This window comes from Giraffa tippelskirchi, chromosome 7, assembly GCF_054371585.1.
Source record: "Giraffa tippelskirchi isolate mGirTip1 chromosome 7, T2T-mGirTip1v1.2.pri, whole genome shotgun sequence".
NCBI lineage: Eukaryota > Metazoa > Chordata > Mammalia > Artiodactyla > Giraffidae > Giraffa > Giraffa tippelskirchi.
In genome coordinates this window covers 122,592,580-122,609,902 of record NC_137281.1, presented here as the reverse complement: position 1 = coordinate 122,609,902, position 17,323 = coordinate 122,592,580, and the positions used below count along the sequence as shown (strand labels likewise).

At 44.1% G+C, this 17,323-nt stretch overlaps 1 protein-coding gene and 1 long non-coding RNA gene across 8 annotated transcripts in view; one reads left to right on the top strand and one right to left on the bottom strand.

Annotated features, from left to right (window-relative positions):
- The window catches only part of SHC4 (SHC adaptor protein 4), a 160,816-nt gene that overhangs the window by 118,389 nt on the left and 25,104 nt on the right, over positions 1-17,323 (bottom strand). For 2 of the 7 annotated variants that reach the window (XM_081508518.1, XM_081508523.1), the window contains exons 1-2: positions 7,710-7,939; positions 6,935-7,572 (exon numbers count right to left, since the gene is read on the bottom strand). In XM_081508518.1, the coding sequence (XP_081364644.1) occupies positions 6,935-7,519 (585 nt within the window). In that variant the 5' untranslated portion in view covers positions 7,520-7,572; positions 7,710-7,939. Of the gene's footprint in view, positions 1-6,934; positions 7,573-7,709; positions 7,940-17,323 lie in introns of those variants that run through there. The other 5 variants (XM_081508519.1, XM_081508522.1, XM_081508521.1 and 2 more) reach the window with 3 other exon arrangements.
- On the top strand, positions 3-4,369 carry LOC145513120 (uncharacterized). The gene is made up of 2 exons (XR_014059134.1): positions 3-448; positions 4,050-4,369. It is a non-coding gene; the product is annotated as an uncharacterized LOC145513120 (long non-coding RNA).

Here is a 17,323-nt window from a genome sequence, read left to right as displayed (position 1 = left end):
TGGACACACAGGAGAGAGAAAGACATGTGAAGACAGGGGCAGAGACAAGAGTGATGCCTCTACAAGTCAAGTAATGCCAAAGATTGCTAGCAGCCACCAGAAACTAGAAGAGGCATCAAAAGATTCTCTCCTAGAGCCTTCAAGGGATCATGGCCCTGAAGATAGCTTGATTTCAGACGTCTAGCTTCCAGAACTGAGAGAGAATAGATGTCTGTGGTTGTAAGCCATTTGGTTTATGATACTTGTTACAACAGCCCTAGGATACTAATACGGTCTGGGGAAGTGGTTGCACTGGGTGCAGCTGAAGTGAGGAGACTGAAATCATGCAAATGAATGCAAGCAGGCAAGTTCTATGGGTTGGTCTTATAAGAAGTTCTCCTGCCCAGTATGGTCCCTCATCTGTGCTACTCCATTTACGAACCTGCAGGACTGCCTGATTTGCTTGGAGGTAAGGGGAGAGGGTGGGAAGAAGAGCACTGGAGTGAGATAAATCTGTATTTGAATCTTCAGTCTGCTATTTACTTACATTGTAAAGTGTAGAGTAGACAATACACTCTTTGAGTCTCGATGTCCTCACCAGGACAAAACAGTCTTTCTCCATGTGTTATTGTGGGAACTACTGTGCCAACCTGTGGCAGTTCTGTCTGGCTTAGTTTCTTTGCCTCTACTTTATTTAGTCTCTGAAATAAGTTGTAGGCAATCTGGGAACTGGGTATGGGAAAGGAAACTAATATTTAAATACCTCCCACACGGAGAAAGGAGCTTTCAGTTCAGTTCAGTCGCTCAGTCATGTCTGACTTTGCAACCCCATGAATCGCAGCATGCCGGGCCTCCCTGTCCATCACCAACTCCCAGAGTTCACCGAAACTCATGTCCATCGAGTCAGTGATGCCATCCAGCCATCTCATCCTCTGTCGTCCCCTTCTCCTCCTGCCCTCAATCCTTCCCAGCATCAGGGTCTTTTCCAATGAGTCAACTCTTCGCATGAGGTGGCCAAAGTATTGGAGTTTCAGCTTCAACATCAGTCCTTCCAATGAACACCCAGGACTGATCTCCTTTACGATGGACTGGCTGGATCTCCTTGCAGTCCAAGGGACTCTCAAGGGTCCTCTCCAACACCACAGTTCAAAAGCATCAATTCTTCAGCGCTCAGCTTTCTTCACTGTCCAACACTCACATCCATACATGACTACTGGAAAAACCATAGCCCTGACTAGACGGATCTTTGTTGGCAAAGTAAGGTCTCTGCTTTTTAATATGCTATCTAAGTTGGTCATAACTTTCCTTCCAAGGAGTAAGCATCTTTTAACTTCATGGCTGCAATCACCATCTGCAGTGATTTTGGAGCCCCAGAAAATAAAGTCTGACACTGTTTCCACTGTTTCCCCATCTATTTCCCATGAAGGAGCTTTAGTGCCTGTAAATTCTGGTGTTGGGACTGCTGTACATTATATATGAAAGCTGCTGAGAGAGTAAATCCTAAGACTTCTCATCACAAAGAAATATTTTTTCTTTTTCTTTCCTTTTGTATCCATTAATATATGAGATGATGAATGTTCAGTAAACTTATTGTGGTAATCATTTCATGATGTATGTAAGTCAAATCCAGTATGCTGTACACCTTAATCTTATAGTACTGTATGTCAATTATATCTCAATAAGACTGGAAGAAGAAAAATGCTGGTGATGGGGACCTTCAAGGTCATAGAGATCAATTCTCTCATTTGACACATGAGAGCACTGGTCATGTTGTATATTTTCCATGCTCACCATACACAGACCATGCTGGGCACCTGGGAGACCTCCACATGAATGTTTGTTGCTAGACAAAGTGAATTGGAAAGAAGAAGTGAAGTCGCTCAGTCGTGCCCAACTCTTTGCGATCCCATGAGCTATAGCCTACCAGGCTTCTCGGTCCATGGGAGTTTCCAGGCAAGTGTACTGGAGTGGGTTGCCATTTCCTTCTCCAGGGGATCTTCCCAACCCAGGGATCAAACCTGGGTCTCCAGCATTGTAGGCAGATGCTTTACCATCTGAGCTACCAATAACCTCATAAAAACTGAAATGTAATATTATGGTGGGAAAAAATGTCACCATGTGGCCACACTTAACAGACCTCACCCACCTCACTACTTTGCTCAGACCCAGTCTGGCTCTCCATTTCTAATTTGGTATCTCTCAAAGAATGGTTTGCTAGCTCACTTTTCTTGAGAAACCTTCAGGCAGTTTAAGGTCTGAGTTTGAATGAAAGTTACTCAAAAATAGTTTCTTGGGATTCATAAAGTATTCTCAGCTGTGAAACTGATTTTATATCATAAGACCAAAAAAAGAGTCACATGTCAATGTATGGCAAAACAAATACAATATTGTAAAGTTAAAATATAGAAAATAAACTAATTTAAAAAATAAATAAATAAAATAAAAGAATATTTAACCTAAAGTCAACTCTAACTTAGAGTAGATGGCAAATTAAGTACTTATTGTGAAGATAAAAGACACAAGACAACAAAATTAAAAGGAGCTCTAACTATGCCATTTTTATACAAAAAAGAATACAATATCCTCCATATCCACCCAACTAACTGCTTTTCTTACTTCCCCTGCTTGAATGTTCCCTGGCACTTACTACACATGACATATTATATTTACTTATACATACATATTTACTTGTTTATTCAATCATGACTCAGCTTCCCTCACTGGAATGTAAGTTCCATGAGGGTTCAGATCTGGTCTCTTAATTCACTGATGTATCCCTAAGGCCTGGAATAGTTCCTGTCACACATTTGGTCTACAGTACATATTTTCTCAATAGATAAGAGAAGGAATAAAACAGATTGAGCAAGGAGAGGAGCACTCACATGATATGGATAAGAAAGTAGAATATGTGGCTGTCTTTTGCCTAAAAGACAGCCTATGTCCACTAGCCATCAAGAATCTCTCTTATTACTGCACAGCTCTTAGAATGGCTATTATCAAAAAGGAAACAAACAGTTTTGGTGAGGATGTAGAGAAAAGGGAACTCTCATACAATGTTGATGGGAATGTAAATTGGTACAGTCATAAAGGAAAACAGTAAGGAGGTCCCTCAAAAATTTAAAAACAGAACTACTATACGATCCAATAATGCCACTTCTGGGTATTTATCCAAAGAATTCAAAACACTAACTCAGAAAGATATATGCACTGCTATGCTCATCACAGCACTATTTACATTAGCTAAGGTATAGAAACAATCTAAGTGCCCATCAATGGATAAGCAGATAAAGAAGATGCGAAACATATATATATATATATATATATATATACATGGCTTCCCAGGTAGCACTAGTGGTAAAGAACCCTCCTGCCAATGCAGGAGACATAAGAGCTGCAAGTTCGCTCCCTGGGTCAGGAAGATCCCCTGGAAGAGGGCACAGCAACCCACTCTAGTATTCTTGCCCAGAGAATCCCCATGGACAGGAGAGCCTGGTGGGCTACAGTCCATAGGGTCACAAAGAGTCAGATATGACTGAAGCAACCTAGCATGCATGCATATATATATATACATATATATATATACACACACACACACATACATATATATATACACACACACACACAATGGAATATTAGCCATAAAAAAGAATTGCAACAATATGGATGGACCTTGAGAGTATTATGCTAAGTGAAATAAGTCAGACAGAGAAGGCAAACACCATATAATTTCATTCATATGTGGGATATAAAAACCAAAATAAATAAAGCAAAACAACACGTTGATACAGAGGATATAGTAGAGGTTATCAGAAGGGAAGGGGCAGGGGTGAAACAGCTTTGTAAAGGGGTCAACTCTATGGTGATGTATGGAAACTAAACTTTTGGTGGTGAGCACATTGTAGTGTACACAGAAGTAGAAATGTAATGTCGTATACATGAAATTTATAAACAAGTGTTATCTTCATAAAATAAATTCTTCAAAAAAGGTTATCTCTCTCACTTCTCTACTCTGATTTCATCATCATCAAGAAACCTTTGATTTAACTCTTCCTATGTACATTTTTCTACAGATGGGATCACAATTTTGGTTTCCTTGGCACAATAATTTTCACTATAAATTAACAGGTTGGCATTTCATCTTTTAAAATGAGTGCGCATCACATCTAAAAGAATTCTGAGCAGAATCTCAACCAGGATGAAAACCTGTGGTGAAAGGACCAAAGACAGGCACACACAGAGCAACTGGATTCTGCCGCTAACTCTCCTTTTGACTCACCTGTGTAGCTGTCAAAAAGAAATCACTTCTCTAGTCTTCAGTCTCCTCATAGAGGCATTGAGCATGATAAATTTTGAGTTCCTTCCATCTTTCAAAGCTAGGGTTTTATAAAAATTAATAAATTAGGATTTTTCATGTATTTTTGACTTCCTAAAAGAGGTGTTCACTGGTGTTTCATGTCACTGTCTATTGGCAACATAGTGTGACTCACATAGATCATGAGGTCAGCACTTTTCCTAGGATCCATCATTATCACCAGGAAAAAGACAGATGGCATCCTCATTAAAAATCTAAAATGCCAGTGGAGACACTCCCTAGGGAAATGGAGATCACACAGCAACTCTTTCACATTAGAAATTGTACATGTGTATGGATGTGGGGAGATGGAAGGAAGTACAAGAGGGAAGGAAAGGCAAAGCAGAAGACAGAGGATGTCCCAGTGATGGGAAGGCAGGTGCCGAGCATGGGGTAGGAGCATCACATTCTCCCATTAGAGCCTGGAGGATGCTTAAGCTTGACCAATAAGAAGTACCCACAAACTTTTAGTAGATACATGAAACTATTTCCATGATGAACTGTGTCACTGTGAGGGAGGGTAAGAGCTGAGTGTCCTATAAATTTATCTTCCTTGGAGGTTTTTGTTATCAATTCACCAAGGCTGCCCCTAGCCTTCTTTCCCTGTAACCCTTTCAGCATTCATTATTTAACATTATTTGAGATCTTAATTGTCTGTGTGATACAGTTATTGGGCTATCTCGCAAATGTCTACCTTCAGATCAGACTTCTCACCAGAGTGCTAGTCTTACACAACTGCTACCTACAAATTAGAACCACTTAGATATCATTACTTTAAACATAATGTGACCCTGTTCCCAACTCACTCTATCACTGACATTGCTAATCCCATTGGGAGGCTTACATCTGAAGTTATCTTTCATTCCTCACAACTCTATCAATAATCATCCACAGCCACTATAAATAGCAATAAACACACTCAGCAGTCTACCCACTGCTCAATAAATATTCACCTTTCTGTTATTTGTATGATGATCTGAAATGATCTGCTCAGTCATCCAAGACTGTTGAGGCTCTTTTCACAGAGACTCATATTCATCTGTTTTCTCTCATCTTCACATTAATCCGTGTTACCACCCCTGGTGCCTAAACTAGAGTATCTTTCTTATCGACCTCTCAACTGCTAATTTTTCCCTGCTTCACAAATAAATTCACAGATTAGTCTTTTTGAAACCACCTTCATCAGGTTGTAGTTGATTTATAAACCTATGAGGGTTCCTGTTTACCAGTCAGAGTGTTACAAACTCCCTGTTCGGCATTAAGAGCTTTGGTCAGCTGCTCTCTCCTCCCCAAGCTACCCGAGATCTGTCTGTAATTTGCCTTATTTTACTCATATTTGTTTGAGCATCAACTATGTGCCAGCCATACTTTCTACCACCAGCTACCCTCCAGCAGTCCCTCTCTTCTTCAGTTAAGCCCAGCATGATGCTCCCCTGCAGTAACCACAGTAATACCTGCCTTTGGACTCTGCTCCAATTCTTGCCCTGCCAGGAATCTCCCGCTTTCTGCCAATAAAGATCTGATAGCTCTTCCAAGATGCACCTTCCCCTGAGGGTTCCCCTATGAATGAATCCCAGACCACAACAACCTTCCCCTTTCCCTGAATTCCCTTATCATCTCACACCAGATATACCTTGCTAAATATTGTTCTGTTATTATTTCACCTGTATTTGTTGGTTTCCCTGATTGAAACTGTGAGCTCTAGAAGAACAGAAGCCAAATCATCTTTTACTCAGATATGGAATGGAAAAGGGCAGATGCAAGGCCAATAAGGACCTTGATTTTGCACATGGTTCATGGACAAGGACCCATGGCCACAGCATAGGCAATAAAGACAAAAAAATGTGCACCAAAGACCTAAGGCTACCTCCTAACACAAGACTAGAGACTCAGCCATGTTTGGAGAAGTGTTTGTTAAATGCTGAATTAGATTTTTAAAAATAATTCAGGTCCCTTACACACTATGTATTCCTCCAGCACAAAAATCTCTACTGAAACACAATGGCCAGTATAATTTACTGAGTCTTAATCACTAATTAGATTTGAAACTCTTGACTCTTCTTATACAGAATGCTCAGTCCAGCAGGGACATCTCAGCTTTCTCTATGAGAGGTTGCCCCTACCCCTGGCAACTACCTACACTAACGTGTAGCACCAGTTCATGCCCTTGAACCAAAATTTGTGTGACTCCAATACAGGCCAGATATTTGTAGGGAAACCTATAAGACCACCTTCCCTTCTCCGCCCCCTCCAGCTACACAATGTCTTATGTGCTTGCATGCTAAGTCTGCTTCAGTCATGTCTGACTCTTTGGGACCCTATGCATGGATTGTAGCCTGTCAGGCTCCTCTGTCCATAGGATTCTCTAACACTAGAGTGGGTTGTCAAGCTCTCCTCCAGGGTATCTTCCCTACCCAGGGATCTGAACCTATGTCGTTTAGGTCTCCTGCACTGGTAGGTGGGTTCTTTACCACTAGCACCACCTGGGAAGCCCCATGATGACTTATCCAAACCTAAAATGCAGCTGGATGATGCACAGCCTCTTTCAGAAAGCAGAGAATATGCCCCTTGCAGAAGGAGTGCAGAGAAGAGAAATAGACTTACCCTCACATAGTAGTTCATGCCCAGCCCCAACAGGTGCTGCAGAAAGTGTCTGTCCTGTCTGTTCCGGGGGGTTGGTTCCCCAGGGCCGGGAAGTGGGCAGGCGTCAGGAGTTAAAGAGGTCACCCCGTGCCCCAGGGGGTCCCGCTGAGGTGGAGGTACTGGCACGGCCCTGTTGAGACTGGTTTCAGGGGAAGCCGGGCTACTGGGACCCGGGTCCTGGCTTTCCTGGAGCTTGAGTCGAGGTACTTCTTTGGTACCCAAACAAAAGTTTTTCAGACTCAGCAAGGTGGCTGGGTTGGCCAGCTTTACGCTGGCCATGCGAGGGATCAAGGTGCACAATGGGGTGGGGCTCTCCTGGGATGCCAAGGCAGCATCTTCAGCGGGCAGGTGAGGTGCCAGGGCGGGGTAAGGAGGCTGCGGCGAGCCTTTGCTCCCGGTCGAGCCTCCCGGGCTGCCTTCGTCCAAGGACGTGATGGACTCATTCCGAAAGCGGCTGTACTTGGCCCTGTGCAGCATCCCGGGGTGCCCGAAGAGTCCTACATATAGCACGAGTCCTGCCAGGCTGTCCGGACCGCGTTCTCGCATAGCCTTGGCAGTGCTGAAACAGGATACTGTTGCATAAATCGCCTCGCCGTCTGCTAGATAAACAGAACGGAAAACAAATGCCTCAATGCCCCGTGCAACTTGCGGCAGCCACCTCTCCAACTCCGCTCTCGCGGCTCACCCGCCTCGGCTCCGGGTCCTCGAGGGTAATAGCCCAGGGGAAAACGCCTACCCAGCTGACTTCGGTCCCGTCTGTGGCCCAGCGGCAGCACCCGATGTTCTCGCCGGGGATTCCTTGCTGGGAAAGCTTGGACCCAGCCTCGCGGCGGCGAGGATCGCTCACCTCCTACTCTTGGGCACGGAACCGGGCGGAGAACCAGCCAGCCGGTCCCGCCGCGTAGCTGGCGGTGCGGGAGGCTTGCAGAAATATTTAGCGCCCCCCACCCCCATCCTCCCTTCTGCACACAGGAACTTTGAGACCTGCTCCCTCCGGTTCCCACAGGGCGGGGCAATGTCTGGCCTATTAACCCTTTATTTGTTCCAGTGATTGTTCATTTTTTTTTTTTTTTTAAAAAAAAAGGGAAAAAAGGAAATGTCTATATAAGCCAAAGGCCCTTCTGCCTGAGTTCGTTTCTCCTGATGGCTGCCCTCTCTTGGAAAATCTTGTCTTGCATCCCATCTGGGCCACAAGCCAGCAGTACTAGTGACAGGCGCTCCTCCTCTTTATTTCTCTGACTTGTGGTCCTTCCGTGTTCCTCAGATCCCCTCCCAGCCTGCCCACCCTGGCTCAGAGCTTCCCTCCCTCCCCGACTCCTCTCAGAGCTTTCAGAAGCCTCTCTGCAACAGAAGGCTGAAATGTGCAGGATGATACGCAGCGTGTTGAAATTTTTATGAATGAACTTTGCTGAATGAATTTCTCTCTGTGTGTGCAAGCTAATAAATCTGTGAATGAAGCTGAGAATAGCTGTAATTGACTGATGGTCTCAGGGGTGCTTGGTTTTTATCCAATCAAAGGGCAGCTTGATGACTCATGCACCATAAATATACTAGACTAGTAGCCAGGAGAAATAAAGCTAGAGGAAGAGAAGGGAGAGATTTTATTCTGCGATAACCAATGAAGGGGTTAAAGGGTAAAGCAATCTTTAGTATAAATCATCAGCAAGCTGGGCAGCAGGTTAAAATGTCCATTTTCTTTTTTGCTGAGATAGCTGGGAAAGCCAAGTAGAAGAACTAAAAATTAGATCCATTGTTCCACAGATATTAGAACATATGGTACACAACTCCTGTGGGAAGCCGTGATGCATTCTTCTTAGAAACATAGTTCTTTTTATATTGATTGCTGGTTCCATCTCCCTCTGGTGCAACTTCCTGTACCTATCAAATGCATTCTGAAGACATGATGACAACTGCAAGAGACTTAGCACACACCAATCCAGGAAAGGAGCTGAGAAAGGGAAATGCAGGTTCTTTCTGGAATGAAGAAGAGGAAAGTGCTGAAACACTGAGAGGATGTGGAAAGCACATTATCAGAAGAGAGAAGAAAATCTCAGCTTAAAGTTACATTTCTTGGTGGGCCATGGCTCTTGCATCTGAAATTGCTTATTAATTCAAAAATCAAAACAAATCGGCTGCCCCTGGAGTCAGGGACTACACCTTCCCTTCACTGTTTTACTGCCCACAAGGCTGCATTAGGCTCATGTGTATTTATGACGCTGGTGGCCTGAACTCCCTTGAGATCCAGATACAGAATTAAATGGTTACTCCTGACCAGTTAAAAATGCATTCTCGCTGACTTCCTGCTCCCCTCCCCCTGGCTCACCCCAGAAATTCTACACCTTTTCACATCCTGTCTGCCAAACCTGTTAGAATGGTTTTTCCTTGGGAAGGCCTTTTTGCATCTATAAATTTTCCCGTTAAGGCTCACTGACCTCCTCTCTCTGCCATCAGACCTCCTCCTGGCAAAACTGAGGGGAGTGACTAAGCCAGTTGGACTCCACATCCTTGGGGCTAAGGAGACAGGCTCTGGGCAAAATCATAAAAGCAAACTTCCTTTTTCTTTCCACCTCACCTCTCTTCTCTCCCACAGGTTCCCTCCTTGTTGTTACAGATCCCATGCTATGCTGCCTTGAGAAAGTTACTTTACTTCTCTGTGCCTGAATGCCGTCATCTGTTAGGAACAGCTGCCTAATGGCGATGCTATAAGGGCTCATGAGATAATCCCTGCAGGGCACTTGGCACCATGTGCCACACAGTGCCTGCCTCACCAGGTATATGACTGGCAGTGTAAAAAAGGCCATTTGAACCTGGGTTGCCTGCCCCTGAAGCTGGGTATTCTTACTCCCTACAGAGTAGAGTCTACACCATCCTAGGCAACTAAAAAGAAAAATTAGCACAAAGTAGAAGTTGGGGCTTCCCTGGTAGCTCAGCTGGTTAAGAATCTGCCTGCAATGCAGGAGACCCAGGTTTGGTTCCTGGCTTGGGAAGATCCCCTGGAGAAGGGATAGGCTACCCACTCCAGTAGTCTTGCACTTCCCTGGTAGCTCAGACAGTAAAGAATCCACCCGCAATGTGGGAGACCTGGGTTCAATCCCTGGGTTGGTAAGATCCCCTGGAGGAGGGCATGGCAACCCACTCCGGTATTCTTGCCGGAGAATCCCCATGGACAGAGGAGCCTGATGGGCGACAGCCCATAAGGTCACAAAGAGTTGGACATGACTGAGCAGCTAAGCACAGAGCAGCACAGGAGAAGTTGAGGAAGCCAGCACGGTTCAAAGAAACTATTTCCTAACATTCACATGGGCCTGGACAAGGAAGGAACAATAGAAGCCCGCCAGGCTGATGTGAACCTTTGCTGAGGTCTTCATTAGGTTCGATCCCTGGGGTTGATACCTGGGTTTGATCCCTGGGTTGGGAAGATCCCCTGGAGAAGGGAAAGGCTACCCACTCTAGTATTCTCGCCTGGAGAACTCCATGGACTGTATAGTCCATGGGGTCTCATAGAGTCAGACATGACTGAGCGACTTTCACTTCATGCCTAGAGGACGGGGTACCCCCAGGAGAGTCTCCTCACCCAGGCAGGCACTGTTCTGGCTGGGGGCTCAGACCACATCCTATTCTTCAGGAATGAGTCCCAGAAAGGGTGAGGAGGGAGGGGAACTGGGTGGGACCAGGTAAGGTAAGAAAGCAGCCATGGCCTCTGCGGACTGCTTCTCCGTCCCTGAGGACCCTGGAAATCTTGTCTTTCATAGTCATCTCTGCCTGGGCCTTTTATGAGGTTGAAAGAAACCAGATCTGCAGCTGGGGAGTGGGGAACAGCCTTAGAGGCCCAGCCAGCCCAGCTGGGCAGCTTTCAGCCCAAAGGCAGAAGCTGAAAAACTGCCCCAACAACCTCAGACCAGGTTCATTAAGTGAGTAGATCTCCATTCCAGGTGGGTGGGTGGGCAAGGCAGATAACTTCCTTTTTCGCAGGATGTCAGAACATCCTCTTCAATTAGTAACAATGAAAATAATATTAACGAGACCTAAGAATTATGGAACAAAAGACAAATTACCTTCATTCACATTCAATCATTGCAACTTTTGAAGACAAGCACTATTTTCATCACCGCCTTACAGATGTGGAAAATAGGATCAGAGCAAGTTCAGTGACTTGGCCAAGGTCCCCTGACTGTTGAGCAATGATGCCGGGATCTCTCCAGTAGCTCTGCCTGGCTGCAGAGCCTGTGCTGTAGCCACTGTACTCCTCTGCTTCCCAGGGCACCAGAGAGCTCAAGTCTGGATCCTAGGCCTGTCATCTCTGTGCTGCAGAAGACACAGTCAAGGTTCCAAGTTTATAGTAAGCTGCTCTCATTTATTGGCTTGTACAGGCCCCGCAGTGGGTCTTGTGTAGAACCAAGTGCTGACTCATTACAGTTGCATGCCTTTCCCTGCTGTGACAGTAGCCAGTGTGTGCAAGAACCTAACTCATACTTAGTGCTCACTAACTGTTAGTTTTTGCTCCCCTCTCCTCTTTGCAGATCGTATCTATAAAATTCACACAAAATACCTCATAGGACTGCCAGGAGTAAAAATTTGAATAATAGATGAGAAAACGATGATTGTCACTAAACCATCAGAGTACATTAACCCCTCTCATCACCACCCTTGAAAAGCAAGGTTCTGCTTAGACCACTGTGTATGCTGCCTCTGCTTTGAGACACACACAACTTACCTCTTCCAAGGGTGCCTTGCTGTGAATCAAAATGTCACTGTAAGGGACAGCCTGCCCAGGCTGGGTTCCTTGGGTATAACTGGCAGTTTCAAGGAAGTGCTGGGTCAGGGTGGGCCATGATAGAATTAGCCAGGTTCTGCTAGGATGTCTTAGAGGAGTGAGGGAGAAGAAGACCTGGGCAAAAATGCCTGCCCAGCTTTGGAAGAGAGCCCAATGTGGGAGTTGGGGTAGAGGAAGGACGTGCTAGAGAGTAGAGGAAGGTGGAAATAGAACAAGACAGAAATAAGGCTGGGAGATCCTGGACCAATTGCTACCTTGGAACTAAGTGCAGCAGGTGGCAGCAGAACACTAGGACTCTTACTCCAGCCACGGGTACCACGTCTCTCACAAAGCAGATGGACTCCCGAAGAGCTGTCTTTGGGCAATACCTACTCCTGAAGAATTTTCACTAAGGACGAGTCCAACAGCCAATCAGTGAGGAATGAAAACATTGGTGAAGCTCTACTTTAGAAAAACATTTCCACAAGACAATGTTTATATAAAGTTCTTGGCAGAGACCGATGCCATTTTAAAGATGAGGAAGTGAGGTAGTGAAGAAGGCTTGGGTTTCCAACAGTCAAGGCCTAGCTTCAAAAAATGGAAGCCGAGTTTCCCCTAGAGTTGTCATTAACTCTGAAAACAACATCTTTTTGCCTGCTGAACCCAATATTTCCAGTTTTCCCATGGTCTAAAACCTGGGTAGGTAAACAGCTCTCTAATGGTTGCTGTTGGCCCTCACTGACTCTCCTGGAACCAAGACCAGCTAGAAACAGGAAAATGGATATTGTCCTATCTGTTGAAAATGGGATAATATACACGAAAGTGCCATGTAGAGTTAGACATCATGTAGACAAAAAGTAGATGAGTTACTTAGGGTCAGGTTCAGTTGCAAATAACACAATAATCCTAAATAAGAGAGGCTTGAACAAAAACATTTGTTTCCCTAGAGGTAGGAAGTCCAAGGACAGTGTCAGCTCTTGGCCATCCTTAAAGTGTATCTCTTTTCCTCATAGTTTAAACTGGCAGATAGAGCTCCAGCTATCTCACCTCTACTCCAGGCAGTGAAATGGATGAAAGGACAAAAAAGGCCCATTCTCTTTAAAGAAAGTCCTGGAAGCCCAATACAATGTTTCCACTTACATCACATTAGCCAGAACTTAGTCACATGGTTGTAACTAGCCATAAGAGAAAATGAAGTCTTCTTTATCTGAGAATGAAGAAGTCTTTTGTCTGGGTACATGGCTGCTGAACATAAAATCAAAGTCTGTTACTGAGGGAGGAGAAGATAATAGATACTGTGATAGAAAATAGTTTCTCTGCTATGGTAATATTTTCAAAAGAAAATATTTCTACCTCAGTTCAGTCACTTAGTTGTGTCCGACTCTTTGCAACCCCATGGAATGCAGCACGCCAGGTTTCCCTGTCCATCACCAACTCCCGGAGCTTACACAAACTCATGTCCATCGAGTCAGTGATGCCATCCAACCATCTCATCCTCTGTCGACCCTTTCTCCTCCCACCTTCAGTCTTTCCCAGCATCAGGGTCTTTTCCAATGAGTCCGTTCTTTGCATCAGGTGGCCCAAATATTGGAGTTTCAGCTTCAGCATAAGTCCTTCCAATGAATATTCAGGACTGATTTCCTTTAAGATGGACTGGTTGGATCCTCTTGCAGTCCAAGGGACTCCCAAGAGTCTTCTCCAACACCACAGTTCAAAAACATCAATTCTTCGGCGCTCAGCTTTCTTTATAGTCCAACTCTCATATCCATACATGACTACCAGAAAAACCATAGCTTTGACTAGACGGACCTTTGTTGGCAAAGTAAGGTCTCTGCTTTTTAATATGTTGCCTAGGTTGGTCATAACTTTTCTTCCAAGGAGCAAGTGTCTTTTAATTTCATGGCTGCAGTCACTATCTGCAGTGATTTTTGGAGCCCAAGAAAATAAAATCTCTCACTGTTTCCACGTCTGTTTGCCATGAAGTGATGGGACCAAATGCTATGATCTTAGTTTTCTGAACAGTGAGCTTTAAGCCAACTTTTTCACTCTTCTCTTTCACTTTCATCAAGAGGCTCTTTAGTTCTTTGCTTTCTGCCATAAGGGTGGTGTCATTTGCATATCTGAAGTTATTGATATTTCTCCCAACAATCTTGTTTCCAGCTTGTGCTTCATCCAGCCCGGCATTTTGCATGATGTATTCTGCATGTAAGTTAAATAAGCAAGGTGACAATATACAGCTTTGACATACTCCTTTCCCGATTTGGAACCAGTCTGTTGTTCCATGTCCGGTTCTAACTGGTGCTTCTTGACCTGCATACACATTTTTCAGGAGGCAGGTCAGGTGGTCTGATATTCCTATCTCTTTCAGAACTTTCCATGGTTTGTTGTGATACACATAGTCAAAGGCTTTGGCATAGTCAATAAAGCAGAAGTAGATGTTTTTCTGGAACTCTCTTGCTTTTCTGATGATCCAATGGATGTTGGCAATTGGATCTCTGGTTCCTCTGCCTTTTCTAAAACCACCTTGAACATCCGCAAGTTCACGGTTCATGTACTGTTGAAGCCTGGCTTGGAGAATTTTGAGCATTACTTCACTAGCGTGTGAGGTGAGTGCAATTGTGCGGTAGTTTGAGCATTCTTTGGCATTGCCTTTCTTTGGGATTGGAATGAAAACTGACCTTTTCCAGTCCTGTGGCCACTGCTGAGTTTTCCAAATTTGCTGGCATAGAGTGTAATGCTTTAATAGCATCATTTTTTAGGACATGAAATAGCTCAGCAGGAATTCCATCACCTCCACTAGCTTTGTTCATAGTGATGCTTCCTAAGGCCCACTTGACTTCGCATTCCAGGATGTCTGGCTCTAGGTGAGTAATCACACCATCATGATTATCTGGGCCGTGAAGATCATTTTTGTATAGTTCTTCTGTGTATTCTTGCCACCTCTTCTTAATATCTTCTGCTTCTTTTAGGTCCATACCATTTCTGTCCTTTACTGAGCCCATCTTTGCATGAAATGTTACCTTGGTGTCTCTAATTTTCTTGAAGAAATCTCTAGTCTTTCCCATTCTATTATTTTCCCCTATTTCTTTGCATTGATCACTGAGGAAGGCTTTCTTATCTCTCCTTGCTCTTCTTTGGAACTCTGCATTCAAATGGGTGTAGATTCAAGGGATTCGATCTGATAGACAGAGTGCCTGAAGAACTATGACTGGAGGTTCGTGACATTGTACAAGAGGCAGTGATCAAGACCATCCCCAAGAAAAAGAAATGCAGACAGGCAAAATGGCTGTCTGAGGAGGCCTTACAAATAGCTGAAAAAAGAAGAGAAGCTAAAGGCAAAGGAGAAAAAGATATACCCATTTGAATTTCTACCTAGATGGAATTTAAAGCTACCATAGAATTAAAATGTCTTTGGTCAATGTGGCCTATTTTTCCCTTTTTTCTGCATGAATGTGTGCCATGTTGCACATATGTGCACTCACACAAAGCTTTAAAATGACCCGTTTAAAAACAGGTGCTTTCAGAATAGAAACTTGTCTGTACATAGCCAAAGGGACTGGTGGAGTCTCTAGGCCTCTGAAAGGTGGCCAGGTGCTTCCAGGGCCAGCAGCAGGCAGTGACAGGAGATGCACCCAGATGGCGGTATAACTGGTTAATTGGGGTCAGGGATATCTTACAAGTTGGGAGTGAGTATTGGCCAGGTGGTCAGTCATCAGGAAGTGTCTGACCCGGGAGCAGGATACCAATTCTAATTGTGGATTGGCAAAGAGAGCCAAAGACAGGGTCCTAGACCAACCGAAATTTTGGCATTATAAATTGGCTAATTTGAACTTCATTCCAATCCTCTTTTTCTTTGCCCATCTCCACCAGGAAAAACTAAATACTCACTTTCTCAGGCTTCCTTGCAACTGGAGGGGGTAAGGGCATGTGACACAATTCTGGTCTGTGAGATGTAATGAAAGTTTAATGGGGGCTTCTGGGGAAACATCTGATTTCCTAATACAAGGGGCCAAGAGAACTGGAGCCTCCCCTCTGTTTTCCCACATCTTCCTGTCTTGAATGTGGATGCACTGTCTGGAGCTATGGCAGCCATTTTGCAATCATGAAGGAAAGACCAACCAAGTTATCAAGTCCATGGACTTGACATCACTGCATTATTGAATCACTGTAACAAGAACAGTAATCATCTCTAAATATGTCATTATGTGAGAAAAATAAACCTTTACTGGTTTAAGCAACTCAAGCAGCTCTTGGTTAGTTGGTACCTGTTACTTACAGCCCATAGCACTGATACAAATACAGTGGCAAGAACAGGGATACACAATAAACAGAGCCTCTGGGTCATTATGAAATGACTATGGTGTCTGGTGAAGAAAGTCCGAATGTAGTCAGACCAAACTGGGTTCAAATAGGGATGCTGACAATATGGTAGGCAGACTAAAGACCCCCGAAGATATCTACTTCCTAATATAGGAAACATGATAAAAGAAACTTTGCAAATGTAAAAGGTAGTCTAATGACCAGATTCCAGTATGTGCAGGAGCTGTGTTTCCCCTAAACCACTAAGCAACTCTTGGCAACACCAGCTCGGTATCCTACAATTCAACTCAATTCTGACACTATCTATTCAGATATAGCATTAGATTCCATAGGTTGTGGGCTCAGTCTCCACAAGACTGCTGTTCACTTCAGATGGCAACCCCAAGCCTAAGTTGCTACCTGTGCTTCTGACTGACCAGCTAAAGACTGGGGGTCCCAACAACCACCTTCTTGAGTTTGATTAATTTGTTACAGCAGCTCAAAGAACTCAAAGAAACATTTTACTTACTAGATAACTGGTTAATTATGAAAAGACATAGCTCAGGAATAACCAGATTGAAGAGATATATAGGGCAAGGTGTGGGGAAAGGGCATGGCGCTTCCATACTGTCTTTGAGTACACTGCTCTTTCAAACTCTCCACATGTTCACCAGTCTGGAAGCTCTCAGAACCCCATTCTTTTGGGTTCTTATGGGGGCTTCTTTACATAGACATGCTTGATTACATCATTGGTCACTGGCAATCTATTCAACTTCCAGACCTTTCCTCCTCCCCAGAGGTTGACGACTGGAACTAAAAGTTCCAACCCTCTAACGCTCTAATGGGGTGCTTTCCAAAAGTCACCACATCAATATGACAAAAGACAACTTTGTTGCTCTTATCACTTAGAAAATTCTATAGGATTTATTTATTTTTGACTACGCGGCACAGCATGTGGGATCTTGGTTCCCTTACCAGGGATTGAACTTGCATCCTCTGCATTGGAGGTATGGTGTCCTAATCACTGGATAGCCAGGACAAGCCCAAGAAATTTTATAAGTTTTAGACCAAATATATATTTCCTACTAGAAATCACAACACCACAGAATATGATTAAGATTACAGATCATGAGATGGGGGAATTATCTGGGTAGGCCCAATCTAATCACATGAGGCTTTCAAAGCAAAGAACCCTTCCCAGCTATGGTAAGAGCTGGGAATTTTAAGACAGAAAAAGGAGAGATTTGAAGCATGAGAAGGACTCTACCTGATCTTACCGGCTTTTAAGAGGAAGGCTG